General features: G+C 35.5%; 1 protein-coding gene across 1 annotated transcript; it reads left to right on the top strand.

The window, feature by feature from the left end:
• Positions 1–209: 209 nt before the first annotated feature.
• On the top strand, positions 210–17784 carry LOC140047929 (uncharacterized). Its single transcript, XM_072092961.1, has 12 exons — positions 210–232; positions 4125–4178; positions 4533–4622; positions 4838–4934; positions 5717–5808; positions 5947–6067; positions 6580–7144; positions 7315–7417; positions 13097–13187; positions 16493–16633; positions 16974–17147; positions 17573–17784. The coding sequence occupies exons 1-12, from the start codon at positions 213–215 to the stop codon at positions 17750–17752; spliced, it is 1728 nt and encodes a 575-aa protein (XP_071949062.1). The 5' UTR covers positions 210–212; the 3' UTR covers positions 17753–17784.
• The last annotated feature ends 75 nt before the right edge of the window (positions 17785–17859 follow it).

The raw sequence follows: 17859 nt of genomic DNA, 5'->3' as shown, positions 1-17859 counted from the left end.
CCACGACTGCAAGTCACGTGGACTGAAGTTTAAAGTTCAGGCATGATACGTTCAATTAGCCAATGAGAATAGGTGAAAAAAATACACTGAAGAAGTTTGTTTGGCACCCCCCACACACCACCAACCTCTCGCGTGTGCACTGTGCATGCTGTGTGTGCATCTTCGCGGACTTCACGGACGGAGGCTTGAACTTACAGTCCCGCTTGTAGCACATGCTGTGCTCATCTCTAATGTAAGTTTCTGTTTAATGTTTTATCATTGACCAATATTACAGCAATACCTTCCAATGAAAGGATTCGTAGGCCTACTACTATTGTATTATTACATTTATTTTGATTGACGACAGTCATCCTCATTCCTCGTCTCGACCTCGTGGCTAGAGGGGAAGCTGTAGCCTGTGACTGTGAGTGAGTGGTGTGGTGATTGCGCATTTTTGGGTGGTCGCACGCCTTGGCTTTGGGCTAGGCTTGCTCGGGCTAGGCTGCTTAACTACATTACAGCTAGACGCTAATCTAGGCTACGGGGTAGGCCGGCCATGGGTAACGGGACGATTCGGCCCGGGACAATTCGGTCCTGAGACGATTCGGCACACTTAAATTTATCGGCTTTTCCTTTGATATGCATTTTATAAGCACAAAATAAGCTTTTTTCCCCAACCTTTATTTTCAGATAGACTATGGGGTAGGCCTAGTACTACTAGGGATAAAGATGCAATAAAGCAAACATTTTGAAAACATTGTCGAAAATGATCATTTTTTAGTCACGCAAACGATGTAAACAAGTTACGCCCTCTGTTGGCCGCTTGGCGATTGCACGAAATAAACAAGGTTTTCGAAGTAATAAATTGAATATAAAATTACGTTTTTTAGTAATTTATTATATATTATCTATATATAAATTTACGTAAGGGCAAAATTCGGTAAATCGCGCCTTACTTCTAGAATTTTTACTCGATGGTATATAAAGTTGGTTCGCACTTTCGGTACTGATTTTAACCACCTGATGTAACCCTGTTTACTAATTAAATTAAGTTAGATAATTAGTTATTGACGATTAAAACGAATTTAGGTTCAACGATTTGCCCCAAATAGGGGTGTTTTCCGATCGTGGTATACACTGTCTAATGGATGTCCATCTTGAAAAATACCCGCCACAAAAATGCGAAGAGGCTTCGCATTTTCCTATCTCCTCCTACGATAATTGTTTTTAATAGCTGAAAACCGGTTGAACAGTTCGAGTACAGCATCATAATGTTGAAGACAGGCCGATTTTCTTTAAAAAATACTATTTTGATACATTTAATATACGTTTTTACAAATGCATTGATTTGTGATGAATGGAACATTCCAAATTATTTGGTTTAACCATAGAGGTATAGATTTAGATTTATGGGCCCCCTTGGAGAATAAACATAAATAGTATTGCAATGCTGTACAATACTGTTAAGGTATTAACAACTTTTGATGGCAATTTGAATCGCAAATTTCTTACTGTGAGTGTTGGTACTGTTAGATGTAATATAAAAATATATACAAATAAACTTTATTACTGTGAGTGTGGGTAGGCCCTACTGTTAGATTATAAACATATAATATACAAATAAATAAACGTTATTACTGACAGTTGCTTCTCAACGTTTGTATTAATTAATAATTTAAAAATATATAAACGTCGTAGTTGTGTATCGTTACATGTACTTTACTATTTCAATCGACTATGACAGTGAGAGTTTTAACAAAGTACCGTATTAAATCGTAAATGTTTTACTGTATTTAGTGGTATATTATTTATAGGCCTATAAAACATTAAAAACAATATTTCGTTACTGAGTGGATAAGAATATATTTTAAAATGTTTCCTCTTTGCACCTATCTTCTTCCCCCATCCCTCAACCCTTAATGTTACATACAAAACACAAATTGGGTTTGTTTAAATGAGTCCAAATAAAAAAATTTGACTCATTTTGTTTCTCTCTCGGAAGTAATTCCCAGGGTGCTAATTTTGGTTGACTACATAAATCATTGTGTATATTTATTCGTTTCTGTAAACGACAATATGTATTATAGTCCTGCGGTACGTACATTTGAAATCTCCATTTTTTTCTCGCTGGAAATACTGTGTATTCGAGAACCATCTGTGGGCACGACCTAGATGGTACGCGAGCGAAGCGAGCGTGCCATCTAGTATCAATAATTGTCGATATCAATAAAATATGGTTTGTTAAAACACCTTTAAAATCTTGATAAATACCAAAAAAATGAATATGAAAGTGAGACGTTTCGGCTCACAATTGTCAAAGTGGGATGTTTCGGCACAAGAGTGGGAATCGTCTCCGGGCCAAATCGTCCTGGAACCCCGGCCATGTAGCCTGCCCATTTTAATGAAATGAATTAGCAAAATGATCAGTTCAGTCTCTGGGGGAAATTTCGACCACCTTTGTCGTCCTTGACCTTCCTTGTCGTAACAATTGTCGTATTCGATTTAGACTTTCACCGTTGAGTACAGTTTTTCCGTTGAGTACTTCTTTAACGGAGTATTTTGAGCGTTGAGATTGTTCTTAACGAAAAAGCTTTCGTTGTCAACGTTTTCTATTCGAATGACTTTCTGTTGAGCACAAATTTACAATTCGAATACAAAAAGTACTCAACGAATCTTTACGTTGACAACGAAAGTTCCCAATCGAATACGACATTTGTTAACTTTTTGTTTTTCGCGATCAACCATGTGGTTTTTTAAAAATAAACATGTGCAGGGTGGTATCCATGCACTCCATCGCCTAGACAAAACATTGAACATATTTGTAATTGTAAAAACAATATCGTGGTAAATCATAGTATAGATAGTACATTAAAATACAGGGGTGTACACTTTTAATAATCAAGCTAAATACGTTCCTCGAAATTTCACATTACGTGGTATGTTCGAATCGTGATTGCGAGGAAGAGCCGAACGAAGGATCGTTGGAAAAACAAATTCCTTTTGACGAACATGCACCCTCTGATAAGAAAATACCATGTGCGTTCCTGCATGGTGTAGTCCATTATACGTGTAAAAAGAGGGATATCCACTTTTAATACCAAAAGTACAGTATTATAGATCGATATACTGTAGAGGGCACTAAATACCTTTAGCAGCCAGAGCAAAGGTTACAATACAGCATCCCTAGTCTTGCATTCTGCAAATAAAGAGTTAATTAAATTAAACAGTAAACTAAATTAAAATATATTTACTTATATTAACATTTTCATTTAGGCCTTCTTTAGAAGAGAACTGTTTTGACTCTGTACCGTCGAAGTTATCGAATAAAGTGACAGAGAGCCCTCGCTGGCCCAGTCAGGATCTACAAACTAGTGACAGGTAACAATTCAGGGATGTTACTAGCATGTCATAAGTGGTGATCGGCGACCCCCCCCCTCCCCAGTAAAAAAATGGGGGGTAGTGGGGTTTCCGGCTACTCCGTCAAACCCACACATTTCATAATAAGGTCGGAAAAAATGCATGAAGATGTTTTTTTTTAGGTAACAAGGTGTGCACAATTAAATATTATTAATGAGTCAATTTTGACTGACGGGGGACCAATTTGTAAATTATTCGGAAGCATTTATTAATAAATATTGATAATCATAATCATTTTTTTTATCTACTCAACTCGACGGCGAATATATAAATAAATAAAAATTTCCCACGGTAGAGGCATGATAGCACCACGCGGTGAACCACAATGAACTAGTAGTAGTAATAGTATATGCTGAGGCCAACTTCTAAAAATAAAACGTCCAGTCGATCCAGAAACGATGCCGACAACAAAAAGATCGTTAACATTCTAAATATAGTATCGGAACGTCGATCGCGCGCACAGACCTAGATTCTTTGAGATCATGTCATTTTATACTCTTGTAAATTATTTATTGTATTTCATTATTTATTGTATTGCTATTTCTGAAAATGATGATTTTATAGTGGTATTTTTGAGTTGAGAAAACAAATCTCAAACAATGATGTAAACTCCATTACTGATTCAGAATATTAGCACTTTTTAATTTGAGGGTCTGGTTCTGTGAAACTACAGTATAATATGACAATTTTCTCTAATTTTTAATTTAAATTATTTTTTATTTTTGCAGCTGTCATAATATTAGATTAACAGTGCCACAGAACATTGTTAATAAAATGGAGAAGTAAGTACATTAAATAAATAAACTATGTATTATAACATTAACATTTGATAAAAAACAAAACATAAAAATGTAGATGGAGACGAACAAATTCAGAACAAGTTTAAATGATAATTAAGAACATTTTGTGGAGTGGAGTTGTGGCTTGGTGGTTTTAATGCTTGGCTACCAATCCAAGGGTCCTGGGGTCAAGTCCTGTCATATGTCAGGAGTTTTGACAAATGACAACTCTACTCCCAAAGAGTGAATGAATTCGCTTATGGCTATTCTTGGCAATTTGCTTAAATATATATAAAAATAAAGACGCCTTATGCTGCCTAGTTTGAGAAACCTGTCACATGCTTTTATTTCTTATAGGTCACCTTCTCAACTTAACAATTGGAATCCCATGAAGGATGAATTTAACGATGATAAATTCAATTCTTATGAGACCGGTCTTCCAGGAAAGTATGTACTATTTCATTTTTAGTGTTATCGTATTTAGAGTATCGATTAAGCAATTCTGTATGTACACACCATGCTATGCTTTTGACTCTTCAGAAAAAATTACTCTAGGTAATTTTGGAGGGCCTGTAATTTTCTCATATATTTTCTTATACTTACCAATATGTTATAAAAATTAATTTACAATTAACTTCTATTTGTGTATCTCCACATATCAGTATGAGTGCCAAAAAAGGTAATCAAGAATATGACAGACTTGTGCGTCACACTGGATTTCAGTTTTATGTATCAGGAATCCCAAAACAGATGACCCAGGTAAATTCTTGTTGTAGATGATCAGCATATGATTTGAACCAAACCCTCCCAGAAGCTTTCAATTTCTTACATGTCATTTGTCATTGACCAGCTCTATAATACAAATTTAAATTTTTTTTCATGATACCCAAAGGAATAATTCAATACCAGCTATGATCTATCTAGCATTCAAGAAACAACCTCCATTTCACTGTCTGTCACTTGACTATCTTACCTGGATAAACCAACATAAAGCTTTTCCCTCTCGAGGGAGAACGTATCGAAAAGAATAAATATTCTTAGTATTCTCCTCCAAGACAGTGGTATCGTCCATGACCGCTCCCTCAGGTGGGCAGCAACAGTCAAATATATCTCAGCATTTTTTTTTTTGGAGAAACTGAAATTGCATCTTTTTGTTTCTGTTCTGTTGTTAATTAGGCCGTTTCTTGGGTTTTTTTTTTTAATCGAGATAACATTGTTTGTGAAACGAGCTATACAAATAGTTATTACATTAAATCTGTAATACAATAAGGATTGTTATTTGGACCAGACATAAAATTGCCGAACCAAAACTCCATAAGACTACCTCGGTTGGCGCAAAATCGAAAGGTCCGGACTACCATAAATAATTTCAAATTAAAATTCTCTAGCTTTCAATTTGTTAGGTCTTGTATTGCATTCGTTATGGATTTTCTTTAGTTCTAGTTGTTCAGTTCCTATCTCTATGTTTATCCGTAACAATATGAAAAGATATACAAAATAAAATAAAGTTTATAATTTTTATAATATAATAAATTTTTTAGGAGGGATTAACAAATCTGTTTTCAAGAGCTGGAAAAGTTGTCTCCTGCAAAATTTGCAAATCTGATCGACAGGACACTGAAACAACTTTTGGGTGAGCGATCTTCTTTTATAGTCTTTTAAAGAAACCAAGACAACCCTGATTACAAACATTACTAACTGACAGAGTAATAGCTTTCTTATGTTTGGAGTAGTCGTAGGCTATATGATTAATTTTGTAAATTTGTTATAGTTTTGTTGGAATGTCAACCGTTAGTGAACTCAGCAAGGCTCACACACAGTTGAACAACTACCAAGTTGGAAGTCAAACACTCAAACTGAGAGTTGCCAGAGATACGGAAATGTATCTGAAGGTAAGTATCAATAGTGGATTTTCAGTTCTACTGTATCTGTTCTGGTACTGCAGGAAGATGGTTGACCCCATCGAATAAAGCTCTGTCTACACATCAAACTTTATGTGGCAAAATATGTGATGTGCTCATATATGGACATGATGATGTCATATCACTACCATATTTGGGCATATCAATACCATATTTGGGAACGTCACACTTTTTTTGATAGTGTAGACAGAGCTTTAGACAATTTAATACAAACTGAGCATACATGATAATATCTGAAGTAGCTTTGCATCAGGGAGCTCAGTTAATTGGTTACATGTTTGCTTAATATCTTAATTACTTCATATCAAGTACATTTGAGAATACCTGCTGCTTTCTTGGGTTCGAATCTAATACTGGGCCATCATGCTCAAAGCATAAGACGATCTGGCCCTAAAGTCTGGATGTAATCTTCCGTACCTCTGCCTGACCCTGCACCAAATTCTTATCGGATTTTTAAACAAACATTTTTTGTTATTCTTTAGAACGAAGGGTCAGATAACGCTTTCCACTTCAGCGGAGGTGAATCGCAAAGCAGTAGTCGTAGTCCCCGTAGAATGGACAATCGGTATGGTAGCCGAGAAATGTCTTCGAGTGATCGTAGTGACGTAGATCATGCGCGAGAAGAAACGAAACGAGATGCGCAACCAAATCTTAAAAAAACATTTTCATTCAAAAGTCAAGGTGCTATGCTAATTCAGGTTCGTGTAGAGAGTAATCAACGTAAGGTGCGTATGAGCGATAAACCGCTCGTTCTCAAGACGGACAATGCTCAGTTTTCGGGAACGTTAAATGACACTGTAGTTAATGTTCACAGCACTGGACTCAATCTCGGGGAACTTGAGGCTGAGGATTTAAAGAACGTGTCGGCGCAAATTCAAAGATCCAGACATAGTAGTTTAGATCAAAAGGAAGTGCAGCCAAGTGAGAATGTTTCTGTGGTTGACACAAGTGTTTCAAAGGGCCAACAAGAAGTTGTTAGTAAAAGCCAGCATTTTGACGGCGCTGGAACAACAACTATTGCTCCTTGCCTCAACTGTGGACGTCCAGGTAAGATAAATTTCATAAAAAAAAAAAATTAGTTCTTCAGTCATGCTGTCACCCTTAACCATCGTTTTCAAATATGTATAATTTGAAATTCTTAATTTGATTACGTTTCTTAAAACACTTAAAAAAGTTAGTTGATAATAACAGAATGTTTCACGCTTACTAAACTGTAGGAATGCGATGTTGCTCAGCGTGCAAGAGTAAATATTGCACACAAGCATGTCAACAGAAACACTGGCCTTCACACAAGTTGCATTGTAAATCCATTCAAGCCAGGTAAGTAAAGTGAATGCTAATAGACATAATATTGGTTAGTAGTAGCTAGGCCTTTATAGTAGTAAGGCATAGTCTCTGCCTGTCATCGTCGAGCAAGCGTGTGTAACTAATAAAACGGCTATTTTGTCTATTAGACAAGTTCTATTTCCTCTGAAATATGATGTAAGAAGCATTTTTGGGTAGAAGCTGGGATCCACTTGATTTAGGATATTTTGACCTCGCTGATTACGAATATGGCGGATCCCAAGCGAAATTCGGCCATCTAAGCCCTTAATTTGCATAATTAAAAATGGCGGCCATTTTTTATAATTACCCTATATCTCGAGAACCACTAGTCACAGATAATTAATTTTGGTGTCAAAATGTTTTAAATATATGTTTTTATATTCACTTTAATGACACATTTTCTCAATAAATTGATGCAAGTCGTATTTCTGACATTTTGACCTTTGACCTTGATTTATCGTATCTCAGTAACCAATAATCGGAGAGACACGAAATAGGGCTCAAATTGTTCAGAAACTATACATTCTTATTTATTATAATGAAATGTTTTTACAAAAAATGGCCGATTCTACAACTATTGACCTTTGAACTATTAGTCAAATATAATAATATAATAATAATATAACTTTGAAAATTGTGGTCTTATGAATTTTTTTTTCTTTTTAAATTGTTTAAAACATGTGTGTTTCTATACAGTCTAATGGCACATTTTGTACAAGAATGGCCGATAGTATGGTTATTGACCTTTAAACTACAGCATAGGCCTACTGTATACTGAATATAATATAATATAATTGCATAACTATGAAATTATTTATACTCAATAATAATTAGTAAAATTATAAAATTCACTGCCATCAAATATGATGTGTTATGATTTATATAGATTTAAAAAAAAAATTGAACACGCAAGTTACATTTGTTGAAATTTAAAATTACCTGCCATCAATATGATGGAGTATGATTATAGATTTTTTTAAATGTGAACATGTCAGCTACATTTGGAAATTACCTGCCATCAATATGATGGATTATGATTATAGATTTAAAAAAGAATTTGAACACATAAGCTACATTAGAAAATTACCTGCCATCAATATGATGGATTATGATTATAGATTTAAAAAAGGATTTGAACACGTCAGCTACATTTGGAAATTACCTGCCATCAATATGATGGATTATGATTGTATAGTACCAGCCATCAATATGATGGATTATGATTATAGAATTAAAAAAGAATTTGAACACGTCAGCCACATTTGGAAATTTGGAAATTACCTGCCATCAATATGATGGATTATAATTGTATAGGTTTGAAAGAATAGTGAACACGTAAGCTACATTGGGATGAACATGTTAAGGGCATCAGTTTTGATCATTCATGCAAAGGTTTCCGTCATCTTTAGCGTTGTTACAGTAGCATATTAAAGCTGTACATGGTAGTTTTGACTTTTTGCACCTACATCTATATGGTTATGCATCGTGTCTTGCATCCACAATAAATCATCTCTAACGAAGCAGTAGGAATAGCTTCATTTTCAGAAGCACTGGTTAAAGTTTACCATTAGATAGCTTCCAACCAAAATATGTTGGTGATGGCAAATGCTGGATTGGCGATACAGCTTTTTTCAATACGAGTGCTTGGAAGTGTGCTCTTTTTATATGATGCTGGTGCACTGCATCGCTTGTTGGAGGTAATTTTTTTTTTTTTTTAAACATGGCATGCCTAACTTAAAACTGTCGATAAAGGACACCACCAGACAAAGATGAACCAAAACACAGAGACCAATTCGTCGAATTATAGAAAGTGGTGAAATACCGCTGCCAAATTGCTGGTCAAACTTGTTGGCATTACAAGATAATAATGCAGATCTGACACGATTTCTATCAGAGGAGTTGATTCGTCAAGCTCCTATAGACAAAGAAATTGTCACAGCTGGTGCATTTATGAAAGAATCAGTTGTTAAATCATCAAAATTGTACACGAATACGTTGTCTCTGGTCAGACCATGAAGAATCGGACACGAGACTTGTCATGCTGCCAATGTCCGATACGACACAGTTGTAGTTGCTTCTAGGGATACAGACGTACTAGTGATTCTAGTGTCTCACTACCAAAGCATGGTATCCAAATGGATGATGACAGGGACATCCAAAAAAAGAAAGTATCTATAAAAGACATTTTTCAAGCCTTGCCCGAGGGTTCTGCAAAAGCACTGATTCCATTCCACACTATTAGTGGATGCGATACTACCTCATATCCAGGGAAGAGTTAAATTACATTAATACATACATACAGTAATTTAACTCTTCACTGCTCATATCTAAGTGGTCACTCAAAGGCATCGGCATGAGAAGTATTAAAAAAAGGTATGAACTAATTAAAGACCTGGGAGAAAACCGATCAGTGACCAAGTTATTATGAAATCGGAAAGATTCATTTGCTACGTTTACGGTGTTGGTCAAGTTAAAAGTACCAATAAAGTTAGGCTTTAAAAAAAAAAGGCATTACCTCCACCAAGCGATGCAGTGCACCAACATATAAAAAGAGCACACTTCCAAGCACTCGTATGGAAAAAAGCTGTATCGCCAATCCAGCATTTGCCATCACCAACATATTTTGGTTGGGAGCTATCTAATGGTAAACTTCAACCAGTGCTTCTGAAAAATGAAGCTATTCCTACTGCTTCGTTAGAGATGATTTATTGTGGATGCAAGACACGATACATAACCAATAGATGTAGGTGCAAGAAGTCAAAACTACCATGTACAGCTTTATGCCGCTGTAACAACGCTAAAGATGACGGAAACCTTTGCATGAATGATCTTAACTGATGCCCTTAACATGTTCATTCCAAATGTAGCTTACGTACGTGTTCACATTTTCTTTTAAATCTATACAATCATAATCCATCATATTGATGGCAAGTAATTTTCAAATGTAGCTTACGTGTTCAAATTCTTTTTTAAATCTATAATCATAATCCATCATATTGATGGCAGGTACTATACAATCATAATCCATCATATTGATGGCAGGTAATTTCCAAATTTCCAAATGTAGCTTACGTGTTCAAATTCTTTTTAAAATCTATAATCATAATCCATCATATTGATGGCAGGTAATTTCCCAATTTCCAAATGTAGCTGACGTGTTCAAATTCTTTTTTAATTCTATAATCATAATCCATCATATTGATGGCAGGTACTATACAATCATAATCCATCATATTGATGGCAGGTAATTTCCAAATTTCCAAATGTAGCTGACGTGTTCAAATTCTTTTTTAAATCTATAATCATAATCCATCATATTGATAGCAGGTAATTTTCTAATGTAGGTTACGTGTTCAAATTTTTATTTAAATCTATAATCATAATCCATCATATTGATGGCAGGTAATTTCCAAATGTAGCTGACATGTTCACATTTTAGAAAATCTATAAGCACACTCCATCATATTGATGGCAGGTAATTTCAAATTTCAAATTTCAAAAAATGTAACTTGCGTATTCAAATTCCTTTTTAAATCTATATAAATCATAACACATCATATTTGATGGCAGTGAATTTTATAATTTTACTAATTATTATTGTGTATAAATAATTTCATAGTTATGCAATTATATTATATTTAGTATACAGTAGGCCTATGCTGTAGTTAAAAGGTCAATAACCATACTATCGGCCATTCTTGTACAAAATATGCCATTAGACTGGATAGAAACACACATGTTTTAAACAATTTAAAAAGAAAAAAAAATTCATAAGACCACAATTTTCAAAGTTATATTATTATTATATTATTATATTTGACTAATAGTTCAAAGGTCAATAGTTGTAGAATCGGCCATTTTTTGTAAAAACATTTCATTATAATAAATATGAATGTATAGTTTCTGAACAATTTGAGCCCTATTTCGTGTCTCTCCGATTATTGGTTACTGAGATACGATAAATCAAGGTCAAAGGTCAAAATGTCAGAAATACGACTTGCATCAATTTTTTGAGAAAATGTGTCATTAAAGTGAATATAAAAACATATATTTAAAACATTTTGACACCAAAATTAATTATCTGTGACTAGTGGTTCTCGAGATATAGGGTAATTATAAAAAATGGCCGCCATTTTTAATTATGCAAATTAAGGGCTTAGATGGCCGAATTTCGCTTGGGATCCGCCATATTCGTAATCAGCGAGGTCGAAATATCCTAAACCAAGTGGATACCAGCTTCTACCCAAAAATGCTTCTTGATTCGTTTTCTAGGCCGTTTTTTGAGAAATGGAACCTGTCTATATGATTTTACACTCCAGCGAACACAGAATCTCCTTAGTCTTTCCCTAACCGTCAATGTTTCTTAAAATCCCTATTAACCAATTATCGTCTTTTATTTGAGTCGGCTTTCTTCCTCTTCCAAGGGGTTACTGATTGTCACTTATTCCAGGTTGCTACACTATCTCTTCACTTCTTTCTGTCTTCCGCATCATGTTCCTTTCTTTACCATATTTTTCCATGTCGCCATTGGCAGTCCTCTTTCTCTTCTACCTCTAACTTTAAATTCTCTCTTTACTAGTTGATCTTTTCTAAAGCTCTGTCTACACTATGAAACTATTTTGACAAAAATAGTGTAATGTGTCAAAATATGGTAGTCTTCTCATCGAAACCACAAATTAGATATTGTGTTTTAGCCACAGCTGCACACAATCATGAGCAGCATCATTGAATTCAGCAAGGTCTTTGCTGTGCATCTCTGATTCAAAAGTGGGCATTTCAGTAGGTGGTCCATTGTTTGTGATATCCCCAAATATGGTAGTGATATGACATCATCATGTCCATATATTTGTCGCCTAAAGTTTGATAGTGTAGACAAGGCTTTAGAATATGTCCCATCCAACTCAAGCTACTCCAAATTATATACAGTATCTTGTTGAAAGCTATATATTGTCAATTGGATTGATTTAACACTTTATATTTGACATTTTTATTTAGATTAATAGATATTGATCTCTGGTGCGCGTGCGTACAATTGAGGACTAGTGCTGTTCCGCCGTACCACGCCGAGAATGTTAAAGAGTCGCTATCCAATCGAGTTTGAACAATACCACGAAAGCCCCAGTAGTCTAATGGTTAGGACAACTGCATATCAAGCAGACGGTCTGAGTTCGAGTCTCGGTTGGGGTGACTTTTCCTCATTCTCACAGATTTCCTCATCTTCATCGTTTCAAATTAATTAATTAAATTTCAGTATATCACCGGGCGGTTTAGAATTAATGTTCATTGCCTGATGTATATATATATATATACGTTTCCTTCACTTGCACTGATGAAGGGCTAGTGTTGCCCGAAAGCTCTGCTAACTTTTCTTGCTGTTTTACTTTATCGTTTTGATTTAGCTTTTTTGTGTTTTTTTGTTTGTATCTCCATTAAGATCCAGCCACTGATACCCACAGCATTGTCATTTTTTTAGTAATTTGCCTTTGGATTTATATATATGTATATATGTATATATTACAGTAGTTGCAGTATATTACTTTAGGATTTGGTACCTCACTTAATTCGTCCGATTTAAGAATATAGTATTATGAATATCTATGCCAGTATGATTATGAAAAGAAAGTGATAATTTGTTGCTGCTGTATTTAATGAAAGTTTTAATTTTAATAACAGACTAGAGGCGTTTGGAGGTTTTGCCAAAAAAGATAGTTATATCTATCTGAAGGATCTGGATTATTTTCAACCAGAAAAACAAGAATTACAGGTAATAATTAATTTGAATAGTTATTGTATATAATCTTGTACAAGGATTAATGCACCGTATACAACTGAGTATAATCACTTCTCAAGTATAAGCCCAACCCCTAATTCAGGCTAATTTCAAGACAAGACTTTGGTTCATGCAATATTGAGTATAATCCCATTTACCAATTTTCCTCAAACTTGATACTTCGCTCCCTTCCAACTCCTCAAGACTAGGTCATATACGGTATATATATATATTTTTTTTTTTTATAAATTGATTCAAATTTATTAGTTAAGCTGAAAACAATATTCGGTTTGCCTAGCTAATATGAAAAGATGATATAAACTAAAGCTCTGTCTACACTATCAAACTTTATGTGACAAAAAATGAGATGTGACCATATATGGACATAGTGATCATATCACTACCATATTTGTGTGCATCACATTTTTTTTTTCAAACTGGTTTGATAGTGTAGACAGAGCTTAAGCATTAAATAAGATATATTTCAATAAATGTTTCATTGTGTCACTTGGATCATTTGGTATAAACTCTGAAATAATGTCGTCCTTCTATAGGTCAGTTATAGAGAGTGTCATAACGTATTCTTTAACGCTAAATAGAATAGTCAAGACTGCATAGCCTATAATTGGATCTGCTCAATTGCCTTTGGAGAACATATTTTCGGATCTTCTTCTGAAAAAGGCAGTGGCTATCAAAGAGGATCAATTTCATCCGGCCTCTAGTATGTTCCAGTTGAAGCGCAGCGGTCGGCGATTTCGTTCTATTACTGGGCTCGCACTGGCCTATCGCCAAGTCGCCATGGGCGAAAACGTTTCCAGATTGGCGAAAAATAAAACGGCTACTTTAGCCATTTTGGCGATGTCATATGATAAAATAGATAATCAAATAATCATTTTGGCGAAAGCATAAAGTCCAACTAAAAGGTCCATTTGTTGATCTCCAAGGATTTATTTTGTTCGTTATCATGTTGTTTATTTCAAGCTCCATTTTTCGTCAACTTGTTTCGTTGTACCCGGCGTCTCTTTGTTATTTCAATATAGCCCCTTTCTCACAGAGCTGAGTGCCTGGAATATTGCGGGAATATACCATTACCATGCCGGTATGGTTTTCTGTGAGAACGGGTCGTCTTGGCATCATGCCGGCACCATGCCGGCATCGACATGACCTGCTTTAGACCTAGTAATATTCTAGGGATATTCCCCGCAATGCCAGACGGGCATTCTGTGAGAACGTAACGCCGTTATATTCCGGGGTTCCCTGTCGAGGCTTCAGACACCTTGCGCGGTCAAGTGTATCACTTTGGCGCCAATTCAATTAACAATAATAATGTCGAACTGGAGGGATAATGAGATAAGAGAGCTGCTTAAAATAAGGGGACAAGAAGAAATTTGTAGCATAATCTATAGCAGGCCTCTAGGCCATATATGCCTAGGGCTAGGCCTAGCTCTTTGTTGGTGCCTAACTAGCCTGACCCTTCGTCGCCTTGTAAATTGTACAGCCTTCTAAGGTGTTTTACAGATTGCCGATGACGGCTAATTAATTGCTGTACCTGTATAATATATGCACAATATACTGTACATAGCATGTATTGCATAAATATGCTATAAAGGAAGATAATAATCTGTAACCTAACATTCGCCGCCATATATCCCTAGACAAAAATAATAACAATAAAGGACGCCCTCAATAATTATTTTGTCAGAGACTTTTTATCGGCCGAATATGCCCGACTCCTTTCTCACAGAAAGCCGGTATATACCGGTTATATTTCCGGCACGATAGTCCGATGAGAATGGGTATATGCCGGTAACGATACCGGCACGACGCCAGCATTGTACCGGTATATTGCAGACACATCTGTGAGAAAGGGGCTTATGATAAAGATAGCAGAGGTAGACTGCATAGAGAGACAGACGTTACACGACACATGGATGTGAAGTCTACCCAAACTATCACGTGTTGTGCGCTGCACAAACGACTACGATAGCCGACGGTCGGCTAATTACCGGGATTGTCTGTTTTTCGATAGGGGTGTACTTTTCTGATTAAAAAGAAACATAGTATCTTCGATGAATGACGTCTTAATCTTATCGAAATCAACAATTTATGCGTTATGCATTTTAGACTCTTCCAATTTAATGTAGTTTCATATTTTACCTGTAATAAACTTCCATCGTGCGTCAGTAGAGGAAACAAAACAACATGCGGGAAATGGTAGAGTCTAACAGGGATTTAGCTAAACACACACGTGCATTTTTACAGCTGAGCGGGGCCGGCCGTCGGCTTCTGTGTTGTTGTGTAAATAAATAATCGGGACGGTGTAAATTTCTCGCCCTGACAGAAACGCTTTGACGCAGCTTTGAGGGATGGAAAGACGTGTACTCTGTGCTTTGGCCTATATTATCTTAGGTTCAACAACGATACGAGGGAATTTTCCTCAATATTTTTAGCATACGACATACCGTCGTACATAATTTGTAGGCCTAGGCCGGCGGTACTGCACTTTCGCACCTCTTGAGCATACCCAATTTAAAAACATTAACCTGCTGCGCGGCGGTGACGCTGAGTGACCGTGAAGTCTAGGACATGATTTTCGCCTGGTACGCGATAGAAGCCATCACACAAACATGACCAGCCAAGCGTAAAAAAACAAAAGTAACAGCGTTCAGGGGATTTCGGAAAACTGTAAAATGTTTCTCATTAAATTGATAACTGTATGAATGCTGTATGATTAAAAACAATTTGAACAATTGTTTTGATCATATAAAACAAATACAAACATTTTTTTTTAATCATACATACAGTGATTTAGGCATGGTTCTCCATCTCAATGCCTTACAAAAATGTTAAGGGAACAGTATAGACATGTTGACATAGATAAATTGACTAAAATGTTTTTACCATTATATTTCAACAATTTTAAATTTTTGGCTAAAAACTGATTCATTTGGCTAAATAAAAAAATTTGACTTTAGCCATTTTGGCTATAGATAAACTGATTTGACTAAAAAAAATATTTTGACTTTCGCCAAATGGCTAAACAAAATGAAATGTTAGTGCTAACCCAGTATTAAGGCCAATAAGGCACGATTTACAAATAGTTTCTTTCCAGGAGCTATTAGAGCCTTAAACATAATGTAGACATTTTTTTTGTAATGTTTTTGTTTTTGAGTTCGTGTTGTGTCCGTTGGATATTGTGCTCCGCCAACAGAGCAAACAGAATGTCTATGTTTTTTCTTAAAACAAATGATGAGACTTGACTTGACTTGGCACTTTAACTTGTTTTTTTCACTTCACAGGCACTTGCAATACATCTTGTTAGTCCTGATGAAATTTGGATTCAGTTGATGCAGACAAAAAGCAAAGAATATTTTTCATTGATATGCTCAATGACTGATATATACAATGCCATGGATAACAGCTCTCCCTATAAACCTAAGGTAAATATGGATTATTCATGCTCATAGAGTAGAGCCTCTATAAAATGTCCTGTAAGTAGGGCTATTGGATTGGTGTTAGTGTTAGAACATGTTGGCCCTTAATGGGGGTGTCCCAAAGCATGTGTTTTCCTGAATTTTAAACAACTTATGATACTTTGCTAGTGGTCAAAGGTTATTTCTGAATATGAAATTGAATTTTAGGGCAAGGTGAAAAAAGGGTCATCCATAACACATAAAGTTAAGATTGAATTTTCAAAAAAATGTCCAGGCCAACCCACAAAATGTTGGTCTCGCCATAAACACACTTGACAACTCATGTTAATGTTATTATTATCTCTAGGTCGGTACGCTGTGTGCAGCTACAACAGATGAGGAATGGTATAGAGGTACAATCCTGGAGATTAAAGAGGACAACATTGTGTCTGTACGCTTAATTGACTATGGTGACATTAGGGACATTCATCCTAAGGACCTACGTCACTTGACTCAACAATTTAGCAAGACACCAATTTTGGTATGTTATTCATATGTATGCTGTTTTATAGTGTTCATTGGAAAACAGAGCTGGTTCACTATCTAATAATAATAATTGTGATTTTAACGTCAAATTCTTAATATCCTTTCATCAATATTGCATTCACCATTAATATAATATAATATAACAATTTATATAGCGCATATATCCACTAAAAGTTGTACAGGTAAATAAAGGTTTCTGGCCGATTTCTAGGCCTGGCCCTATACTATATGTAGGAGCTTGTAGATAGACTTTCATAGGCAGACTAAGTTGTTGAGCTTTGAAAAAATTAAGAAAAGTCATTGAGTGGTGTAATTCCACCTCCGGTGAATTATGTCGGTACTTTATCTTAATCCTGGGGAGAACATTGTGTTGGGTCAATAAAAAACGTAAAGTTAACGGTTCTTCTTTTCTTAATTTAGGCCAGTCCGTGTAAGCTTGTAGATATCGAACCTATCGATGGGAAGTGGTCAACTGAAGCCTGTGATTACCTGGTCAGTATGCTGGTCAACAAACAATGTAAAGTAAACCTGAAGAAAATCGAAAATGGCATTTACCCAGCAACTATTACTATGACACAAGGAAAAGAAGGTAATGTATAATTTTCAAGGGGTTGATGAAAAAAACAAAAAGAGTGAGGAAATCCAATTTACTTATGTGTAGGTATATGTGTTACATGTGCGAGTGAGTGGCCTAGCGGTTAAGACAG

Source organism: Antedon mediterranea, chromosome 4 (assembly GCF_964355755.1).
Source record: "Antedon mediterranea chromosome 4, ecAntMedi1.1, whole genome shotgun sequence".
NCBI classification, from domain to species: Eukaryota; Metazoa; Echinodermata; class Crinoidea; order Comatulida; family Antedonidae; genus Antedon; species Antedon mediterranea.
This window is presented reverse-complemented; position numbering and strand designations above follow the sequence as displayed.

Excerpts from the sequence above, each read along its gene's own strand:
- LOC140047929 (XM_072092961.1), top strand. The coding sequence starts at position 213 with ATGCTGTGCTCATCTCTAAT. Across the intron at positions 4,179-4,532 it reads ATTGTTAATAAAATGGAGAA|GTCACCTTCTCAACTTAACA; the intron begins GTAAGTACATTA and ends TATTTCTTATAG. Across the intron at positions 17,148-17,572 it reads TTAGCAAGACACCAATTTTG|GCCAGTCCGTGTAAGCTTGT; the intron begins GTATGTTATTCA and ends TTCTTAATTTAG.